At 39.4% G+C, this 22,030-nt stretch overlaps 1 protein-coding gene across 6 annotated transcripts in view; it reads left to right on the top strand.

Moving 5' to 3' along the window:
* The first annotated feature begins 6,523 nt into the window (after positions 1-6,523).
* Positions 6,524-22,030, top strand: part of NR1H4 (nuclear receptor subfamily 1 group H member 4) — a 66,881-nt gene continuing 51,374 nt past the window's right edge. For 2 of the 6 annotated variants that reach the window (XM_080810328.1, XM_080810325.1), the window contains exons 1-3: positions 6,524-6,660; positions 18,966-19,096; positions 19,809-19,930. In XM_080810328.1, the coding sequence (XP_080666454.1) occupies positions 19,852-19,930 (79 nt within the window). In that variant the 5' untranslated portion in view covers positions 6,524-6,660; positions 18,966-19,096; positions 19,809-19,851. Of the gene's footprint in view, positions 6,661-18,965; positions 19,097-19,324; positions 19,931-22,030 lie in introns of those variants that run through there. The other 4 variants (XM_080810330.1, XM_080810327.1, XM_080810329.1 and 1 more) reach the window with 4 other exon arrangements.

Raw genomic sequence — 22,030 nt, 5'->3', positions numbered from 1 at the left:
AATAAAAGAGGAAAGCAGATTCAGAACAGTATATAGCACATGGTATCATTTTTTTATGAAAAGAGAAGATGTGATATATCTATTTGCATTAAAAATTAAAAAGAAAATATATCAGTGTTAATAGATTATTCTATGATTCTATGGGTTGTAAGAATATAAGTAAATTTTATTTCTTTCTTTATGATTATCTGTATTTTCTGTTTTTCTACACTGACAATTTCTACTTATCAGTTAAAAACAACAATAATAAAGGACCTTTCCAAAAAAGGGAGGGGAGGGAAGATATAGAATGCAAAGTGGATTTGATCTAGGTTGAGTGGAGAAACCAGCTTCTAAAGTACAATATAGTAATGTTCTATCTTATGGGTTAAAACAGGTTGTGAATATATATATTTTTATTTGAAGAACCAATATTGTTTCTTTTTAAAAGTTTTTTAATTTAGGGGTGCGTGGGTGGCTCAGTGGTTAAGCGAGTGCCTTCAGCTCAGGTCATGATCCTGAAGTCCCCGGATCGAATCCCACATCGGGCTCCCTGCTCAGTAGGGAGTCTGCTTCTCCCTCTGACCCTCCCCTTTCTCATGCTCTCTCTCTCTCTCTCTCTCTCATTCTCGCTCTCTCTCAAATAAATAAATATCTTTTTAAAAAATTTTTTAATTTAAATTCATTTCAGTTAACATATAGTATATTATTAGTTTCAGAGGTAGAATTTAGTGATTCATAAGTTTTAAATAACACACAGTGCTCATTCTATCAAGTGCCTTCCTTCATGCCCATCACTTAATTACCCCATACCCTCACCCACCTCCCCTTCAGTAACCTTCAGTTTGTTTCCTATAGTTAAGAGTCTCTTCTGGTTTGCCTCCCTCTCTGTCTTTCATCTTATTTTTCCTTCCCTTCCCCGATGTTCATCTGTTTTGCTTCTTAAATTCCACATATGAGTGAAATCATATGGTATATGTCTTTTTCTGACTGACTTATGTCATTTAGCATAACATCCTCTGGTTCTATACACCCTTTCGCAAATGGCAAGATTTCATTCTTTTTGATGGCTGAGTAATACTATGAATATTTTATTTTTAAAAGGTTCTGATCATCAAGACTGGCTGTCCAGGTTTGGGTGAGTGTCTTGCTGTGTATTTCACCATCTATAGGATGGCTATCCCTGCAATGTAGACCCAGTGAATTAGTGAGTCATTTAAAAGTTGATTACAGAGAGATGGGTCAGACTCTCATGGTTTCTAGTTTCCAGAAGATTTCACATTTTATGGGGCTAGTGCTTCTCTTTGCTCTTTTCATGCCATCCATTTTCATGTGATATTTCATGTTGATTTTCACAATAACACTAAGAGTCGGGCATTGTTTTCCATTATATTATTTTGGGGGAGGAAACTAAGACCCAAAGATTGACTTGCTTAAGGTCATGTGACGAGACCAGAGTCAGGACTCATACCCAGGTCCCTGACTCCAATACCCACACTTCTGGCACTGCCCCTACCATGTTGTCTTCGGTCTTACAAATTTTCTCTGGTTTTGAGAGCACAGACTCTTTAGGGCTGTAGTGCCTAACCAGAGAAAAGAAGTTACGTAAGGCGGTAGTATAAGGACTGCTGCAGACAAACTTCTTAGAAGACTTGGTTTTGGGACAAAGATTCACTAATAGCCAGGCCTGAGCCAATGGAGAAAGAGACTAACTCAACTCTCCAGGCTTTCTTTCCTTCCCTCCCTTTCTATTTTAGTGTTCTCCTTGTGGTCATTGCCCTGCGAAGCTGTGTGTCCTGTCTCTGTTCTCTGACTGTGGTGGTCACCCATGCCTCCCGCTCCTAGGTTAGGTCAGACCTTTGCTATTTTAACATTCAAAGTTTACCTGTTCTGCTTCCCATTTGCTTCAGGATCTTTGGTGCCTTTGATCTATGAGGAACTCATTCATTAGGGTGGGTGGGGGAATTTTCAATTAAAAAAAGGAATCCTTGAGGGGCGCCTGGGTGGCTCAGTGGGTTGATCCTCTGCCTTCGGCTCGGGTCATAGTCTCAGGGTCCTGGGATCGAGCCCCGCATTGGGCTTCCTGCTCAGCGGGGAGCCAACTTTCCCCCTCTCACTGCCTATCTCTCTGCCTACTTGTGATCTCTCTCTCTCTCTGTGTCAAATAAATAAATAAAATATTTAAAAAAATAAAAATAAAAAAAGGAATCCTTGAGAAGATAAAGAAGTCAAAGCATTAATTAAAAAATGTGAATTTTGGGGCGCCTGGGTGGCTCAGTGGGTTAAAGCCTCTGCCTTCGGCTCGGGTCATGATCTCAGGGTCCTGGGATCGAGCCCCGCGTCGGGCTCTCTGCTCAGCAGAGGGCCTGCTTCCTCCTCTCTCTCTGCCTGCCTCTCTGCCTACTTGTGATCTCTGTCTGTCAAATAAATAAATAAAATCTTTAAAAAAAAAAAATGTGAATTTCTAGGAATAGAGCTTTTTTTTTTTTTTTTGGCAGAGTGGCTTTTATGTTACACATCTAACACTATAACAGAGTTGATCATTAACAATATGTTAATGACTTCTCTCATCTCTCTCTTATTAAACAATTAATTAAAATATCCCAATACTGATAAGCATTTCATAAATATTTTGATCTCACTTTGCCTGCTGTAATAGTGGAATAAAGTAAAGGAGGAACTATATTAGCTTTGGAGAAAACAAGTCTAAGTTTAAGGTGCCAGCTTTGTTGCTTTTGACAAGTCACTGATCACTAGGTCTTGGTTTCCTCATTTGTAAAATGGAGATAACACTTTCTAGCTTCTAACTTACAAGGACTAGATGGAAGAGGCCCTCATGCCCTTGGTGGACTGCTGAGTTGGCTTTCCCTGGCTCATAAGAGCCATTTGTTAAATTTTCAGAAACTTCTGAGCGGGTCGGTAAACATAGCCACATTAAAAAATTAAAGTATATAAACTTACAATTAAATACATCGTTTTAAAGATTTTATTTATTTATTTATTTGACACACACACACACACACACACACACACACACAGAACAGAAGCAGGCAGAACGGCAGGCAAAAGGAGAGGGAGAAGCAGGCTCCCTGCTGAGCGGAGAGCCCCAGGACCCTGGGATCATGACCTGAGCCAAAGGCAGACACTTAACTGCTGAGCCACCCACCCGCCCCTAAATATATTTTTTAAAAAGATATAATAAATGTTTAAAACTCCTCACTTTCTGGTTATTGTGCTGTATTTTGCAATTATATATGCTCTTGTGGTTATTCACATCTATTGTACCCATAAGGTGGAAATGCTAAGTAATGGTGTACCACTGAACCTGTCTTCCCAACCTTGTATTAAGTACCATCTGGTTGATAGTTTGGCCATGATGAGAATATTTACATGACAGAAATGAGCAAAAAATCCGTGAATCAGGATTTGATTCATTGTTTTGTTGATTGTCTGAGGCAAGCAGGGCTGGCAGACAGAATTTGGTCCATTGATATTTTGGAACAACCTGCAAACTAAGAAGAGGTTTTCTATTTTTAAAAGATTGTAAACTATGACAGAGACCAGATGTGGCTGCAAAACCTAAAATACTTATTTTTTGGCCCTTGCAAGAAAAGTTTGCCATCTCTGGGCTAGGTGGAATAAAGATTAAACTTAGAAGTGTGTCCTGCTTGTAGCTTTACATTGTGAGGAGCACATACACAAAAATGAAGGCACGTCTTCCAAGGTCTGAAAACTATTATCTGATTCAGCCAAGAAGCTGCTCATGTTACTGATTAATGAAAGAGTTTCCAACATATATGTTGGAACTGAAAGAGGGTACGATTTAATGGATATAATTTGTGTGAGGGTAGCAGTTCAACAGTATATCACACATGTGATTTCATGACAACAAATGCATTGGGAAAAGCATTCGTGGAACAGAATGCGGTTCCGTTGATGAAATCATGGTTGAAAATCGGCGAGCAATACGAGAGTTCGGCAAAGCTAAGTGAAAGCATTCTTGAGGGTCAATTGGGCTACATGGAATTTATAATATACAAAAACTTTGTGTTATGTTATTATTTGTGAAATATGTTACACATGTCTAATATCTAAAAAGTAACATGAGCGTGTGTGTGTGTGTGTGTGTGTGTCTATGTCCCTCTCTGAGAGAGAGTTCCCTGGCACACCTGCCTCCCCTATCCATATTTCTTCACAACTCCTCTGTGTTCTTAGTTGAAAAACACTGGACTTCCTTCCTTCATGGGATTCTGCAAGCTACCTCCAGGCTCAGAGCTTTTGCTGTTGCCTTTTTCTTACCCTGAAATTTTCTCCTTCTCAATACCTTTCATTCCCAATGCCTGAGATCCTTCAGATCTAGTCTGGTAAGGCAGATATGATAGCGTGAAATGCCCAGGGAAAAAGAGTAATAACTAATGCTTATTTGGCATGTCTATGTATCAGACACTCTATATGAACCAGCACTTTGTACATATTAATTGATTTAATCTTTACAATAATCCTGTGAAATAGGTAGTAATTATATGTCCATTTTACAGATGAGGAGACCTAGAGATGTTAAATAAAATCCTAAGGTCTAAGGTCATACAGCTCACAGGTGGCAGAGCTGAGATTTGAACCCTAGTGATGCGTTCCTGAGTCTGCATCCTTAACCATCAGCTTCCATGGCTGCTAGGGGGAATGAAATCACAACACAGGCTCTTGCCATCCAAGAAGAATTGGTCCGGGAGTCATGCAGGAGTCCTTCGGTTATCCCAGAGCTGCAGAGCAGGGTGAGTGTCGTCACAGACTCTTCAAATGAGAGGGGAGAATTTATGGGGCTGGTTTCCCCCTCTTCCTGTGATGAAAGGTGTGTCTGGGGGCATGCTTCAGTACATAGGGAGCCCATGGGTATAGGGAGTGTGAGCCTGTAGGACCTACAGAGGCTACTTAATAAGAGAAGTAAAATGTAGCACTACTAAGGGGTTTGAATGTAGACCTTCCACTAACTTTACAACAGGGAACATTGGTGGATGTGCATATATGGACACACACACACACACACACACAACCATAGGTGCACATTCTGCCTTGGAAAGTTCTTCTTTTCTCAGCTCACTCATTGATTTTTGCTAACAAATAATTATGCAATAGTTTTCCATGAGAGCACTATGAGAAGACCAGGGATGGATACAAAGGCAAGTGGACTACCATGCTTTTCCTCCAGAAATTTTGTTCTTTTAAAGGGGTAAGTAAGTAACTATTATATACAAGATCAGAGGAATTGAGGGACAGTGAGAGAACTACAAATAAAGGATGAGGAGGGTTTGGTCGGCAGAGTAGGGGAAGATGAGGAATGGGGATGGCTTCAGGGAGAACATAGCACTAGTGGTAAAACTGCCAGATCTGAGGATATGAAAGGAAGGTGATTTAGCTAAAAGGAGGAACTTGAGCAAAGGCACGGAGCCAGGAAAGGTTGGCATAGGTGGGTAAGAGGTTAAGGTCTCTTGAAGAGACAGGATATAAGAAAATGCTAGAAAGGTGGATTAGGGCTAGACTGTCAGAGGGTGAAAGGAGTTCTAAATGTCAGACCAAAGCATTTTAAATTTATTTTTATGGCAGTGGGAAACCACTGGGGGATTTTGATTAGCAGAACACCTAGGAAGTTGCTTGCTGGGTACATAGTATGCAGCTGACCATTCAACATCAGTTCAATTGATAAAACAATTAGTTCAATTGATAAAACAAAATTGAAACTTATTGGGCACTTGCTGTAGGTGAGGCACCTTTCAAACATTTTGCACATTTTTATCAAGGCATATAATTCTCACCACGGCCCATGAGATACTGTATCTCCACCTTATGGAGGAAGAAACTAAGACTCAGAGAGGCTATGTGTCTTGCCCAGGGTTGTGACAAACAAGTAGGCATCTGACTGGAGCCCATGCTTTATACGGCCATGCAACTTGAAAAACAGAGGGGAAAAAAAGTAAAGAGAAAAGAGGTATGAGGCCAATGCTGTTCTTCAGAAAGGAGGCTGTGGTAGGCCCAAATTAGCAGAGGAACAGGGTGGGTTGGAAATAAGAGACATTCCAAAGATAGAATCCACATGGATCTGTTATTACTTGTTATAGGAGGCCCAGGAGAGGGAAGGGTCAAGAAGGCTCAGTTGCTAACTTCAGTCCCTGGGAGGTGGTAGAGCTATTAAAAGAAATTAGGGGGGAAGGGAGAGGACAGTTCAGTTTCAGACCAGAAACCTGGGGACTCAGAACCCTACCAAGGAGCCTGAGGAGATTTGCTTTAAAAGCCGAGCTTCAGGGTTCCTCGGACAGGTCCCATTCCTTTCTTTGGGGCTGTGGGAGTTTGTCCTGGGAATCTTGAGGCCCTCCCAAGGTTCCTTTCTATGTTTATATCATTTATCAGGGAAAGGATTGTTAATGACTAATCTGTGTTCATGAGGCACAGAGCCAAGGAAGAGATGTTGCTGTTGAGCCGGAAGGCCGTCTGTGATCATCCACAGCTCTTACTAGAACTCCCTCCTCTTTCTCCTCCTCCTCCTCACCCTGCTGTCTCCTGGACTCACCCCAATGCAAACCCAGGTTCTGAGCATTTGTAGCAAAAGTGCTGTGATTTGGAGAAGAAGATTGGCCTCAGAATCCTCCAAGGGCCTTGAAAGTTCATCTCCAACCTGAGACAATCTAAGTGAGTACCTAATTCCTCTGGGGCCGGGTATCCATCTGAAGGCAGCAGAGGGGAAGTTATCATTTAAAATTTCTCTTTAATATCAGGAAGTTTGATTGATGAATGAATTCTAAGTTACTAGAGTCTAATGCAAAATCCTGAAAACAAGAAGGGAAAGAAAAGGAAAGAAACTCTAAAAACAAATAAGAGGAAGCAGGAGTTCATGGGTCTAACAGTTGCTTACCTTATTGACAAATTATTTAGGAATATCTTTTAAACATTGTGGTTATACAAGAGAATCACAGAGACAGTGAATTTCAGAAGTTTCTCTGTTCTGATTCCATAGACAATTTGACCTGAATAGTATGTTCTATTTTGGTGATTTATCAAATCTTGCTGTGAGTTTGGGAATACTGCTAATCTCAAATGACTTGGGACCTAGGGACAGGACGATGTTTAAGCCATGCGTAACAGAAATAAAATTTTTCCTAGAAGAAGAGTAGGTTTAAAAAGCTTTCTCTTTTGATTTTGGTTGTACACTTGGTTTCCACTTATCATATTAATATTGGATGGAAACACTAAAAAAGATGGAAAATGTTAGGAAGAACTTTGAGATTAAAATTGTCCAAGGTCTGAATCTACAGATAAGACATTGCCTTACTGCTTACTGCCATAGTGAATTAGGCAACTAACTATAAGGTGATCCTGGATTGTTTCTCTTTACCGAGTTTTTATTTCGAAGGGGGGTGGGATACTCATGACTCACTTTGGATTCTTTCCTTGGGAAACTCACCTGAGTTTTAAAGAAATCTGATGTTTCTTCTGGGGCTGCCTTAGATAAAGGGACCTCAGAGTATCAACAAGAGAAGTAGAGGGAGCCATCACTGGGTTTCTAGCTGTGATTTTATGAAATGATAAACACTTCATCTTTGAGTCACCCCCTCCTCCAAATGATGGACCTATGCCATTTGCACCATGGACTCTTGACTGTTTTGCTGAGAATGTTGCAATGTGGCTGATGCAACTTAGAGGTAGCTGATAATTACCACTTAGGGACAACACACACTTGTTCTGAGACCCTTCCTCAGTATCTGCAGCCGTGTTTTCCTCCAGACTCCTCTGCCCTCTTTCCAGAGTCTGAGAGGGAAAGGAATGTACTCTGGTCTTCCCACACCTTCCATACCTCCCAAATCTGGCCAGATTGTGATGGAACACCTGGTAGTACTTTGTAAGGAAAGGAAAAGAAATATGTGTGTCCATGAGTGTGTAGCGGAGTTCGCTGATTTTGAGCGTCTTACTAACATGTCACAGGCTTTCCCTAAACTGCTTGTTTCTTTCTCACAATGAGCCTGCTTGGGAGTTTTTCTTATATTCATTTTACAGATGAGCAAACAGATGAGCAAAAAGTGGACAACTCATTTTTTTGGTTTGTTTTTTGAATAAACTCTACTTACGATGTGGGGCTAGGACTCACGACCCTGCGATCAAAAGTCACATGTTCTACCCACTGAGCCAGGCAGGCGCCCCCTCAGAGGACAAATAACCTATTCAAGACCACACAGTTATTCAAGCCACAGGTCCTGAACATGAGGGCAGGTCTTTCTAACTCCAAAGTCCTTTCCTTGCTACCCTGACTTTGTCGGAAACTGGGAAAAGTTGACATCAGGACTAATGGGAGAGCAGGGAGAGCAGCCTGCAAACATTTTAGTGGGAAGGGGTGACGCGTGTTAATCCCTAGCACAGTTGTGAGAAGTCCTAAAGCCTTGTAGAGTGTTTTCTAGTAGCTGCGCCATTAGCAGGGGTAACTGGAAACTTTCAACAGTATTTGCTTTAACCCAGAGATTAGTCTGGGAGCACTGGTTGGAGACTTCAGTCGCAAGCATTTTAATTAAAGACTCCATGAGCCCACCATGGTGCTATGATTAGGGATGTCCGAGAAGAGCTCAGCACTGCTGTGGTTCACAGAGTCTGAAGGTTATGAAAGCCAGGAGAATACACGTCACCATGTGACAGATTCGAACAGACTCATGCTGTCCATAGGTGGGTGGACGAAGGATAGCATGAAAGTATATGTTCTTTTCTTGATAGTGAGAATTTTCCCCTTGTTTTTCTAAAGTCTCATTTCCTCTTTCATCCTAGCAGCAGAGAGCGTGAAGGGGCTAAGAGACATAGGAACAATTTTCTTCTTCCCAGCCATTTCTTATTGCTGCCAGTGGAGTTGTGGCCACAAGGCATCGCTATACGTGAGTCCTTAGTTACCCAGCTGCATGGGGAGGAAAAAGTTGTCCTTATATAAAAATATCCACCCATTACTCTCTTCTCTTATCCCACTCTGTAATTCCCTAACCCTTGTGCCCTCCACAGAGAGTTATTTTCTCCCTCAGTTTGCCCCTTTCCAATTTTGGTAATAAAACAGTGTCTGCTATTCTTCCTCTCTCCCCTTTCTTTAAGTTTCTGTCGATACAATGCTGATCTAACACAACTTGATTGTGAAGTGAAACGCTGCAGAGAAAAAGCAATTTTTTTTGTTGTTGTTAGGTCTAAGTATTACAACAGAGCTCTGACTGAAATGAATATATAGGAATATAAATAAGTTTTGTTTAATTTTTATTTTTCAAGATAAAATCCTAATAAAACTTTGAGATTTTTACTTCCTGTTCTAAATAGAATCAATGCTGCGTGAACAAACTGTGCACATGTGCCAAGGTTTATCCAGGAACGATATTTAAGAGTTAGAATTGCATTTTACTTTAATACATACTGCTCAAGGGCCCTCCAGAAAGATGAAAATCTATGCCCCCACTAGTAGTCTCTGAGAATCCGTATTATCATGCAAAAAACTTTCAATAATCTGATAGGTGGAAATGGTATCTAGTTATATTAATTTGCATTTTTCTGATTATTAATTAGTTTCAGATGTTTTATATGTTTATTGGCCACTTTTATTTTCCTTTTGGTGAATTTTCCTCTTTATATCCTTTGCCAATTTCTTCCCTGGATTGTTTATCTTTTCTGTTTTTATTTATAGGAGTTATTTATGTATTGTTTGTACCAATTTTTGGCTACTATTTATATTGTAAACATTTTCTCCCAGTTTGTTTTATATATTTAGCTCTGTTTATGGTGTCTTGATTTCTTTTTGATTTTAATATAGTCAACTTTATTCCTTTCCTATTTATTTCTTGTTTAAGAAGTTCTTCTTAACCCTTTCATTCACAAAGATCATGAATGTGTATTCCTATATTTTTCGCAATAATTTTATAATTTTTTAAAAATTTTATTTATTTATTTGAGAGAGAGAGATGACAAGTAGGCAGAGAGGCAGGCAGAGAGAGAGGGGGAAGCAGGCTCCCCGCTGAGCAGAGAGCCTGATGCGGGGCTTGATCCCAGGACCCTGAGATCATGACCTGGGCCGAAGGCAGAGGCTTAACACACTGAGCCACCCAGGCGCCCCTAATTTTATAATTTTTAAAATCTTTAATCCACCTGATACTTATTTTGAAGAATGATACAAGATAAACATCTTTAATTTTTTTCCCCTCAAAGGAATAGTCAATTTTCTGGACACTATTTCTTGAATAGGTCATCCTTCCCCCTCTGGTTCCTGCTGAATCCACCAGCTACAGCAGAGAAAACAGATGGGTGCTTGGAACATAGCATGTGATTTCCTTTCTTATAGCCATCCCCACTGCATGCCCTCTGCCTAGTCTAATGCCTACTCAAGATTAAATTCAAGAGGCAGCCCTCCACCCTCAGAAAGGTTTCCTAGTCACATGTGTACTTGACACTCACCAATGATTCCCATTTAGAATAAAATCAAAACTCTTTACCACAGTCAACAAGGCCGTATGAAAGCTGTCTTATCTCAGGCCTCATCTCCTATACTGTCCCTTTGTCACCCATCTCCCGCCTCATTTGGCTTTTGCTGTTCTTCCCATACTCCAAGCTCAGGCTCTTAGCACTTGCTGACCACTCTGCCTTTGGTTTTAATTTCCTCTTGCATGGCTTACTCCTTATCCTCCACTTCTCAGCTCAAATGTCCACTCCTCACAGAGTTCTTCTTGGTTAACTCTGTCCAAAATAGTGTCCAATGGCATCACACTATCCCTTGTCCCCTTTATTTTCTTATTATCACCAGTGGAAGTCTCACTTTTTGTTTATTTGAAAATTAACCATCTCTTCCCCTATGTTGAATGAATCGATGAATATCCTTGCTTATGCTCCTGAAGGGACTTGTGCTTACCTCTGTCATAACAACTCCCAGACTATTTTAATTGGGTTTTCCTTGCTGGACATTTCCACTGAACTTCTTGAAGGATCATGATTTTTTTTCATCTTTATATGCCTGGTGCATATATGCCTGGTGACTCTGTGACTGACACAGAGTCAATAAATGTATATTGACTGAATAAATAAGTGCGTAAATGAATTCACTTGGCATTGACATTGGAAATTGACATTGAGATGTCATTTTAAAAGAGTAAACAAGCTACTTTAAAGAAAATACTTTCTTTAGATGCCAGTGAGACAATAGCCAACATATCATATTATTCATTTGGGGGATTATAATCAACTGTCTAATATTATGTAACAAGCTACCCCAAAACTTAATGGCTGAAAAAGATAATGATTTATCACTTAAAAAAAAAGATTTTATATATTTATTTGTCAGATTGAAAGAGAGAGAGCATAAGCCAGTGGAGCGGCAGGCAGAGGCAGAGGAAGAAGCAGGTTCCCTGCTGAGCAAGGAGCTCAATGTGAGATTCGATCCCAGGGCCCTGGGATCACAAGAGCCAAAGGCAGACTCTTAACTGACTGAACTACACTGATTTATCATTTCTTATAATTCTATGGGTTGGCTAGGTGGTTCTGCTTTTTCCTGGGCTCAATCATGCAACTGATTTCAACTGGAGGATCAACTAGGTCTTACTTCCATAACTGGGTCCTTGATGTTGCTGTTGGTTGGGATGCTTGCAATGGTTAAGTCTCTTTTGCCTGGAGTATTTCATTCCTGGTCTCTTAATGGTGTGATGGTCTCAGGACATCATTCCAAGAGGGCGAAAACAGAAGCCACGGGTCTCTTGAGGCTTAGCCTTGAAATAGAACAATTCTGTTGGACAAAGCAAATCATAATAGTAACAACTCATTAAAGGGGTGGGGAAATAGACTTCACTGCATAGTGGGAAAAACTGCGAAGTCAGTTTTTGGTTCAAGATGACATTGGTATCACTACAGCAATTTGCGTAACATTTTCTGGTTTTATTATGAGCCTTTTTAGGACTCATTCTGTGCCTGAAAACCTACATCCATAATTTTTTGAGACAGACTCCTTCCTCCTTTGGACATGTCTAGTTATTGTGGAATAATACTGTGTGATAATGCCTCTGACATTCTTAGAAGTCCTTTAACCTAGATGTGAAAGTCTACTAAGCACCTCCTTAAATTTTTTTGAGCTCTTAGCAAAGGATCTTATAGCCACACCCATGATGTGATATCTACCCTGGGGCCATTTCTTGAGAATCTTCTGTCAGATAGAGAGACCAAAAATGCAATGGTCTTACTTTTCAACTTAGCATGTCTTGAACCCTTCATATTTACTTTAAATTCTGCTTACAAAATGAGTAGTGTCTTCCTCAACTCATCTCTTTCTTTATGGACCTCATCATGTGCAGATAAATATATCAACAAATTCATTATACTCCTTGGAAATCTCCTTAATCAGGTCCACAAGTCCACTAGAAAACTCTCCATCTTGAGTTACCACAGGTGAGAGTATTGCCAATTGTTTCATGATTACAATATATGACCCATCCCCTTTCCAGCTTCCTATAGTAATTTCTTCACCATTCTTCTGATTTCCAGAACAATCTTCTCACTGTTCTTTTAGGCTCTGCCCAATTCCCAGATACCAAAATCATATGGCCTTATGGTTTAGCCTTTTTTTTTTTTTTAAATCCTCCTTCTCCAGGTATTACTTTCTATATTTCTTATTTTATTCTTTGTAATAACTACCCCAAAGCATAGTGACTTAAAAGAGTATGAGTAATTACTCATAATTAGCTCTCATAATTACTCATAATCAATTCTCATATTTCTATTAATCAGCTGAGTAGCCCCTCTACTAGTTTTGCATGGACTCATTCATGTGGCTTATTCAGATAGAAGATCAACTAGAATGGAAGGTCCAAGATGGCCTTATGAACAGGTCTGATGTCTTGGTGTGGCCGCCAGCTGGGACGTTTGGGAGAGTTGAACTTCTCTGTCCAAGAGGTTTTATATCTGGGAGCATCTACACAGAGTGTTTCAGTCTCAGGGCAACATTCCTAGATGAGGAAAAGAATCTCCAAGTCCTCTTATGGCCTAACTCACATGTCTCATAGCACTGCATCCACCATTCGACTTGTCAAGGAAGTTACCAGACCAGTTCTCTTAGTTCAAGGGCTGGGGAATAGACATCATCTATTGAAGGGTAGTAGCAAACTCACATTGCAAAAGTGTGTGTAGAATGGAAGAATGTATGGTGCCTACTTTTGCAAAATTTTAGGAGAACCAATGAATTATTTGAGAAAAAAAGATGATAGGTCAGTAATAAAGAAACCATAAACAACTTCTTGACCATTCTGAATATAGCAGATTGTGGAGAAAAGGAGACAACTTTCCTGACTATGAAAAGTAAATATTAAGAAGACAAAACACTATTTCTGGTAATTCTCAGGGAAGAGAAATTAACAAAAGGAGATTTGGGAGGGTTATTAAAACTATTTCCTGGGGTGTTCAATTCCATATGTAAAATGGTTAAGAGATTTTCAACAGGAATGGATACAGTTCACTAATTAGGGATCCATTGTGGGAAAACAGCTTCAGTTATCAGGTTTTGTATGTGATTTTTAAAAATCCTTCTTCAGTTTTTATGTGTGTTCTTGGACATTTCAATCCACTAATGATCCTGTGGTCCAAGTAAGACTGATTCTAAAGGTGGTTATCTGTAAAGGTACACTATTCATTTTTCATTTGTGCCTTCGGTTAGTTTATTCATCCATCCTGTAATGCACTCAATCAACAATATTTCTTGCATATCTACTATGTGTCTGGCAGTCTGCTAGGCACTGGAGATCCAGGGTGAGCTTTCCTGGAACTGATGGTACAGTGGGGGAGACAGACAATCAATCACCACAAACAAAAAGATAGAGTTAAAACTGTGACAAGAAGTACTCAGTGGTATGAAAACCTCCTGAAGGGTAGCGCTAGTCAAGGTGGTTGAGAAGCTGGGCTAGGGCTTGAGCAAGACAAATAAGAGACAAGTACAGAATAAAAGCAACACTTACTGTCAGGTTCATGGCCCTAGGGGCCTCAACTTTTTTATCCAGTTGGAGATAAAGCTCAGCCACTCTTTAAGCCCCATTGTATAACTCCCATGCGCAGAAACTCAAAGGGCTGTAGAGGCTGTAGAAGTCTGGTATTTTTGGTTCACAATACGTGACGGTAATCTACTTTTAAATGGAGACTTGAGAAACATGAAAGAAGAATCAATATAATAAATATAATATAATATAATATAATATAATATAATATAATATAATATAAATATAACAGGCAAACCCTTTACAGGCTTAATTAATTTGTACATATGAACACATTGACTGCCTTAGGCAGAAGTGACTTTGCAGAACTGCTGATTCACCTCACTAGGGATTAGTAAATGGTTAGTTACAGTCTCGGTGAGAGAGTTGCATGAGTGAGCATGAATTTAGAGTTAGATGTGGGTTTACATCCCTGTTCTGCTTACCACTAGGTGAGAATGTCAATGTGTCAGAGTGACCTTGAGAAGCGTGACCTTGAGAAGTTTGCTGAATCTCTTCAGTTTTCTCATCTATAAAGTTTGTATGTTAATACTTACTTGACCAATTATAGATTAAATGAGATAACATAGTATGGATGCTGCCACATAATAAGTACTCATAAAATGGTAGATATTATTTTAGTCTATCTCCCCCCAGATATGTACTATTTACAGTGATAGTAATAAATACCGTCTTGTTCCTATAGGGCACCACTTTCAGGGTAAGGTGGTCACAATGACCACACTGGCTCAAGGTCATCCTTCCTGACCTGTGGTTGGTACTGGCCGAACATCATCTTACACATCTCTCTGGACTTTGGGAAGGATCTATGTACCTTAAATTGTATTTTTGCCCTGAAAAGAATTACTTCAGTTTGAGTGCTTCTGGGAAGACCAGATTTTTTTTTTTTAAGAATTCCTTTCTCTTTTCTCTTAAGTACATTCTTCCAAATTTTAGCTGAATTCAGAGCTTCCCCTGGGGATGAAATAATGACAGCTAGAAAAGGCCTACTTTTTTACTGTTCTTTAAATTTACATATTTAACTTTGCCATCAACCACTGGGTTCATCTGAGAAAAGCATCACCAAGGATGGTGTCCTTGGGTGTGAACAGTTTATAGAGGACCAGCACATGTAACTGGTTTTTATCTTCATCTTCTGAGAACTGAGATTCTTCTAAATCAGAGTCAAAGCTGTTTAATTGGAACAAGGTTTCTCCAAGGTCTCTGTTTGCAGATGGTTTATGCTACATCAGAGGAGATCCACACACCATGAACTTCCAGTGACACAAAGTATCTAAACAAGTAAAAACTGATAACCAGAAATTTGGAGTCTAAGTTACCAGTCGCTATGTGTCTTATCACATTAAAAACAAACAGTGCGAACGATTTCTGAAACTATTCTTGGGTCCTTAAGTTAAGACTTAGCGTACAGCATCATACAAATAAACACGAAGTAAAATAAACATTTTGTTCCTGCTTCCACTGATACCCAGGGCTTAAGCTTTGAATCATCAGGCTTTCTTCTCCCGGCCCCCTCTTTATGTTTGCTGTATTCAAGACCCCTATTTTCCATTTCCCCAGACCCCACAAAGTGAAACACGAGATCCCCTCACTTCAGCCACAAGTTTCTGCCTTTCACTGCTTACCCTTCCCATCCCACCTTCTCACTAGAGTACTCTTAAACATAGATCTCATTGTGCCATTCAGTGTTTCCGGTAGTGCCTCACTGGCCACAGTTAGAGTCCCCAAACATTTTATGGAAAAGAATACTTTTGGGGCACTTGGATGGCTCAGTCAGTTAAGCGTCTGCCTTCAGCTCTGGTCATGATCCCAGAGTCCTGGGATCGAGCCTCACATTGGGCTCCCTGCTCAGTGGGGAGCTTAGTTTCTCCCTCTCACTCTACACACCACCCCCTCCCACTCATCCTCTCTCTGTCTCTTTGTCAAATAAATAAATAAATAAATAAATAAATACTTTTTTTAAAAGAAAGGAATACTCTCTCCTCAGAGCCTTAAGAATGTGTAAGGAGGACAGAATCATGTATGAACTTGCATAACTTCACAGATGAGGAAGATTTTTACATACATAATTTAATTCAATCTTTTTCATCATGAAATATTTCCCACATGCAAAAACATTGAGTAATATCATCAACCTCCTTGTATTTACCCTTCAGCTTAAGAAGGAGAGTATTACAGATGCTATGGAAATTTCCTATGTACCCACCCAGGCCTTCTACAACACTATTCTGACTATGGATTCAACACTTCCATACATGTCTCTGTAGGTTAGAGTGGGGATCATAAGCGTTTTCTATAAAGACCAGATAGTGAGTATTTTAGGCTTTGCAGACCATGTGGACTATGTTGAAACTATTTAACTCTGCTGTTGTGTGAAGACAACCATAGATATATAAGCAAAAGGGAAAATTTTAAGTGTACTGTTTGCTTTTCCTACCATGTGCTTGTGTTACCATTTTAAAAATTAGAGTTTCCTTTTCTTTAAGCCCCGTCAGGAATCATAACTCCATCAAACCTGGTTTGAGCAGACTTTGCCATGGATTCTGGATCTGAGGGCTTTCTTGTTAGCTAATCAGGGGAACCTACATAATGGATCTCCTGCCAGGGGTAATAACCCAAATGCTATAGAATTAGAGGAATTGGGCTTTCATTTGGGCAAGATATTGGTAAATTATGTCCTTTGTGCTAATAGGAGAATCATATCCTTATCTTTTGCCATTCCAGGAAGAGCATGACAAATGGAAGGGAACTGGGCAGAACTAAGTAGGAGAAACAGTTATTTAATTGAGCTAACATTTCTTGAGGGCCTATTATGTGCCAGGCACTTGAAGGTACCAAGTTATATGAACATATAAAGGGAAATATAGGAATCCAAAATGAAGATGAGTATACCTGGAAAACACTACAGAGTTATCATATGGTACAGAAGTATGAGGGAGCTTGATGGACATGACTAAAGATTAAAAAAGACAAGTGTGAGAAAAAGTTAGCACAGAAGGAAACCCAAATGAAGAGACAAAGAACCGAAATCTCCTATTTTTTTTTTTTTAAGATTAGAGGATATGGGTCTTAAATTACAGAGTATACATTTGGATTGAATATTAGGAAAATAGGAGTCTCTGTACATTTTGGGTTCCTGGAAATTATTATTTTGGGAAACTGTGGAATTTTCTATTCCAGAAGAGGAGTGCTATCCAGAATAATAGTTGTCTGAATTTGGGGGAGGCTTTTCAACCCATTTATTATACAATATGCAGACATGCACACACAATTATTACACATAATTTGTTGATATATCAATATATACACAGTGAATGTACACCTATATTATTTATATACACATATTACATGTTGATTCTCCCTAGTCTGCAACTGTCTTGTGAGTCTGAATGAGGTCTCATTAACAGTAACAACTCAACTTTTACTGGTTTATTCCTCAGTACCTTTAGCTTTCTGTCGAAGTCCAAGTATTTCAGAAATGCCTTAGGGTCTCCTGTTTGTTCGTGATCAGGTTTGTTCTGGCTGCTGCTTCCATTATTTCTTGTACCCACGAGTGAGAACAGTGGTCACGATTTCTCTGCTTCTCTGTGGGTTATGGTGAGACCCAGCCTGCTGCTCCTATTACACAATTTCCCCAGAAAGGCCCTGGTCCTCTTGGGGTCAAAGTTCCACTGTGACATGTGGCAGAGTGGTGAAACAAGTACTCTCTCCGACTTGTTGGAAGGATTCTGTTGGAAGGGTCTACCTCTACTTTGATACATCCATGTTTCTAGGTTTCATTTTTATTGATAGCTTTTCTTTTCAGTTTATAGTGGTAGGAAGGAGTTTTGAATCCAGTATGGATTGGCCAAACACTGTGCTATAGTGAGAATCACACATTTCTCAAATGACTAAGGGTGAAGGTCATGGTTCTTGGCTCCGCCTGCCTTTAGAATGGGTTTTCTCCCAGCAGGCTCCTTGGCTTCCTGGAGAATAGATTCTGGTAGGGCATGCCATTGGTTCACTAGATGGGCCCAGATTTGTCTGCATTCCCATAGTGGGCATGGTTTGTGTCCTGTAGCAGGAGGTTCTCTTTCTTTCTTGTCTTCAACCACCCCCTCTCTAGTGTCTTCTCATCAACTCAGATGTGCCCTAGTCTTGACTGGCCTTAAAACCACATCCTTCGTCAGCTTTTCCCCTATCTTGACTTCACACTAAAACCTCTCTATTAGGGCCTTAATCTTGGGGTCATTGTAATGACAATCTGTAATCATCTGTGTATACATGTGATTTGTTTAAATTTTTTTTTAAAGATTTTATTTATTTATTTGACAGAGAGATCACAAGTAGGCAGAGAGGCAGGCAGAGAGAGAGAGGGGGAAGAAGGCTTCCCACTGAGCAGATAGCCCGACGTGGGGCTTGATCCTAGGACCCTGGGATCGTGACCCGAGCCAAAGGCAGAGGCCTTAACCCACTGAGCCACCCAGGCACCCCGGTGTGATTATTTTTAATGTCTCTTTTCTTTATTAAGCTTGATGTCATCAGTCATAGACATTTCTTTTTCCTTTCACTGTTTTATCTCCAAAGATCCAGCCCAGAATTTAGTGCTGAATAAGTTCTCAATAAATGTTTTTTGAAAGCATGAATAATGGAATGAAGGCAGCAGCATAGTCTGGTAGACTACCTTACCAGTAGCCCAGTGTATCTGAATCTCACTTCTGCTTGAACTGGAACATTCTGATGAATGAAAGAAAAATAAATAAAGACATAAATAGCAGGGACAGTCTAAAGAAATAAATATTTGCTCAACAGAACCCCTATATTATCTTCCTGAATAGCAAATATAGTTACTTATTTGTAAACAAAATGATTTCTTGGTGGAGAAAAGATAAAGAGGTTTGAATATCATCCTTGGAAAACAGCCTTGGAAAAGAGATTCTGATAACACAAGTTTTCATTACTTGACCTTTTAAATTACCTCTGCAGGAAAGTGGGAGAAATATTGGAAGGCAGGAGGAAAAGAAGACCTAAAAATATAACTAAGAGTAGACATTGCTTCTCTTGGGTTCTTGGATTCATTCTGGACATTTCCTCAGGATGAAACTTCAGACACTTTGGTGAGATCTACCATTATTTTTCTTTTTACCATATCTTTTTTTTAGCTCACATAAATATAAACCATGGGAGACCCTGAGAGTGAAAATGCAAGCCTCTGAAATTTTCTGACAAAAGCAAAAATTAAGATTCTGAGACAACTAAGATTCTGAATAAGACAATTAAGATTCTGAATTTTTGATTTGCTAACATAGTGCCTACTCAAGAAGATTCCAGCAGGAAGTGGTCTTAAATCACTTTTGTGTCTTTGTAAATACCTGCTCAACTTTGGAAAAAGGTTTAAGATAATAAGTCATTGATTTATCACATTTTTGTCCATGACTTTCTATTTCTTTCTATTTTTTCTACTTGTAAAAGAAATAAAGAGATAACCAAAATGTCATCAAATCTTGCCCAAATTTCTCAAGTGCTGAAATTTAAATGAAAACATATGGTGTTTTCCCAGACATTAGAGTCTCTCTTTTGAAGGTACATATCCTGGGCATTTGTGAGTCCAAATGAGGTGTAAAAATGATAAATATTGAAAGCAGATATGTACTGAAAGGCTATGGCAAAATGTCTACAAAGGTACCTATTTGCTATTTTGTGTGTAAGTTTTTGTTTCTTCCCTCTCTCTATCTCTCAACTATCTACACTGCCAATCCTTCCTCAAACTCTCTACTTATTGATTTGTCTTTCAGAGTTTGTTTGTTTGTTTGTTTGTTTGTTTTGAAGACTACCATAACGAAGGGGCGTTCTCTCCAATAGAACGATTTGGATGGGATCAAAAATGAATCTCATTGAACACTCCCACTTACCTGTCACAGAAGAATTTTCTCTTTCTGACAATTTATTTGGTAAGTTGTCAAGTTCACTTGAATTTAAATAAGCAAAAAAGGCAACTTGGAAATATAGGAGGGAAAATGTCTAGATGATGAATCCAATAGAGACTGGCAAATGTTTTTGTTCCTCCCACGTACTCAGTAAACATTAGGTACTATGCCAGATTAGAGGTAGATCAGACCTTGGATTTATTGAACCTAATGGTCTTCTTTTTTATAGATGAGGACTGCAAGACTGAGAGTTTTGTGACTAGCCCAAGGCCATGAGGCTAGATAATTAACAGATGTGAGAGTAGAAATGAATTCCTGTTACAGGCTAATTCTGATATTATTATAGCATGTACTAAAGTATGAAATCACGCTTCTTATGGTTTAATATTATACCTATAAAAAGCTGAGATTACTTAGATTATAGTTTCCACTATTCATCTCATGCTGGGGGATATATGGCATAGTGTCATGATTAGTCATTTAAATTGGATTGAGGACAAACTGTTCTAGGTTGTTTTCAGTAGATCTGTAACTAGATGATACCATAAAATGATATATTGCTTTGCTTTATGCATTTATGAAAAAACTGTCATTATAAAGAGTTTTAATTGGGAACACCAGCAAACTCAACAGCAGCAATATTTGGGATGGGGTAGGGAAGCCGCCTGCCACTATAAAATACTTCCCTTTTGTACAATAACGCTGCTGGGAGACTTAGATGCTCCCAGGCTTCTACTCTCCTACTCTCCATTAATGCATGGAACATGGTAGACTATGATAGTGAAAATGCAAACATTTGAAATTCCACAAAAATTCATTGTTTGAAGAGATGATCCCCTATTTGGTTGCAGACATCCTTGAAAGAAATTAATTAATAGCTTATGCTCTTATTTACTACTCATTAGTATCTTAGTGTAGAGTGGTTTAGAGGGTCATTTCCAAGGAGAGTTCTTTTATTTGTATTACCTACTTACATATCTACCTGCCCCATGCAGTATGAAAGCATTTAAAGGCAGTGACCATATTTTATTAACCTTAGGTTGCATTTGATAAATAAGAATCAAGTAATAAATAATAAAAGGGAAGGAGAAAAGAGGTTTAGAGGAAAAAAAGAGATATTCATAAGTAACTCTCAGAGAGACCTAAGGCAGTAGTATTTTTTATGAAATGCCAATTGTTAGACATACTTGTCTTATTTCTTCCATTTGGCTTTTCTTCATCATGTGCATGCATTCAAGGCCAATGGGCCCTACCTTTATGGCCCGCTACCTGATTATTTGCTTCTGGTCTACCCTTCTATTAGTCCTTAAAAGAAACAGTGCATGGACATCTTCATAATTCTTGTCTACTAATCAGAACTCAGGATAATTAGAACTATAAGTGCATATCATAAACTAAGGAAAATTTCACATAAGATTATTTTTCACCTCACTGAAATTTTATGACTCCGTGGTAAGATCCCCAAGCAAGCACATTAGATTGAAGGCTAACCTCATCAGCCATGAAGTGAAAAAGATGTGAGCAGAGAGAGCAAAATTGTGGGGGTGCTGTCAAGTTAGAAGCATCTGGGAATGATTGTTTAAGGAAGCACTGTGACTCATGCCTCCAGTGTTGCTTTTCCTTCAGCTCTCCTTTGCTAGACCATATTCTCATCTTGTTTCCTAACAGTGTCATTTAAGATTCCTGAGAGCACAGGCTGCACATGCTATAAGCACAGCTGTTATTCCTGGCTGGAGCAGTTTTCTCAAATATTCATCTGATCTTCTCTCCTGGTACACCAGTATCTGGTGTGGCCATGGGGGCACATTTTCCTTTTCTGCATTAAGTTCTAGAGCTAGCTCTAAGCATTATTATTACATGTCTTTCCTCCCAGGCCCTTGATCTCACTCTGCTTAACTAACCTGAGCTAAACGTATGCCAAAGGGGTGGATAAAGACTTGCATTTTAATTTCTTAATCCTCCTCTTCATCTTCTTTTGTGTCCTGATGACACTGATGGATTCTTTGGGCTTCCCACCCTGAGCTTAGGATGCAGAGCACTAGGGAAAACATTGTGGCCCATGGATGAGTAACTGGCAGTGCCCAACTCACCACTCCTGGATCTTGAGATATACCAGAGATTCGC

The sequence above is a fragment of the Martes martes genome (genome assembly GCF_963455335.1).
Source record: "Martes martes genome assembly, chromosome: 8".
NCBI classification, from domain to species: Eukaryota; Metazoa; Chordata; class Mammalia; order Carnivora; family Mustelidae; genus Martes; species Martes martes.
This window is presented reverse-complemented; position numbering and strand designations above follow the sequence as displayed.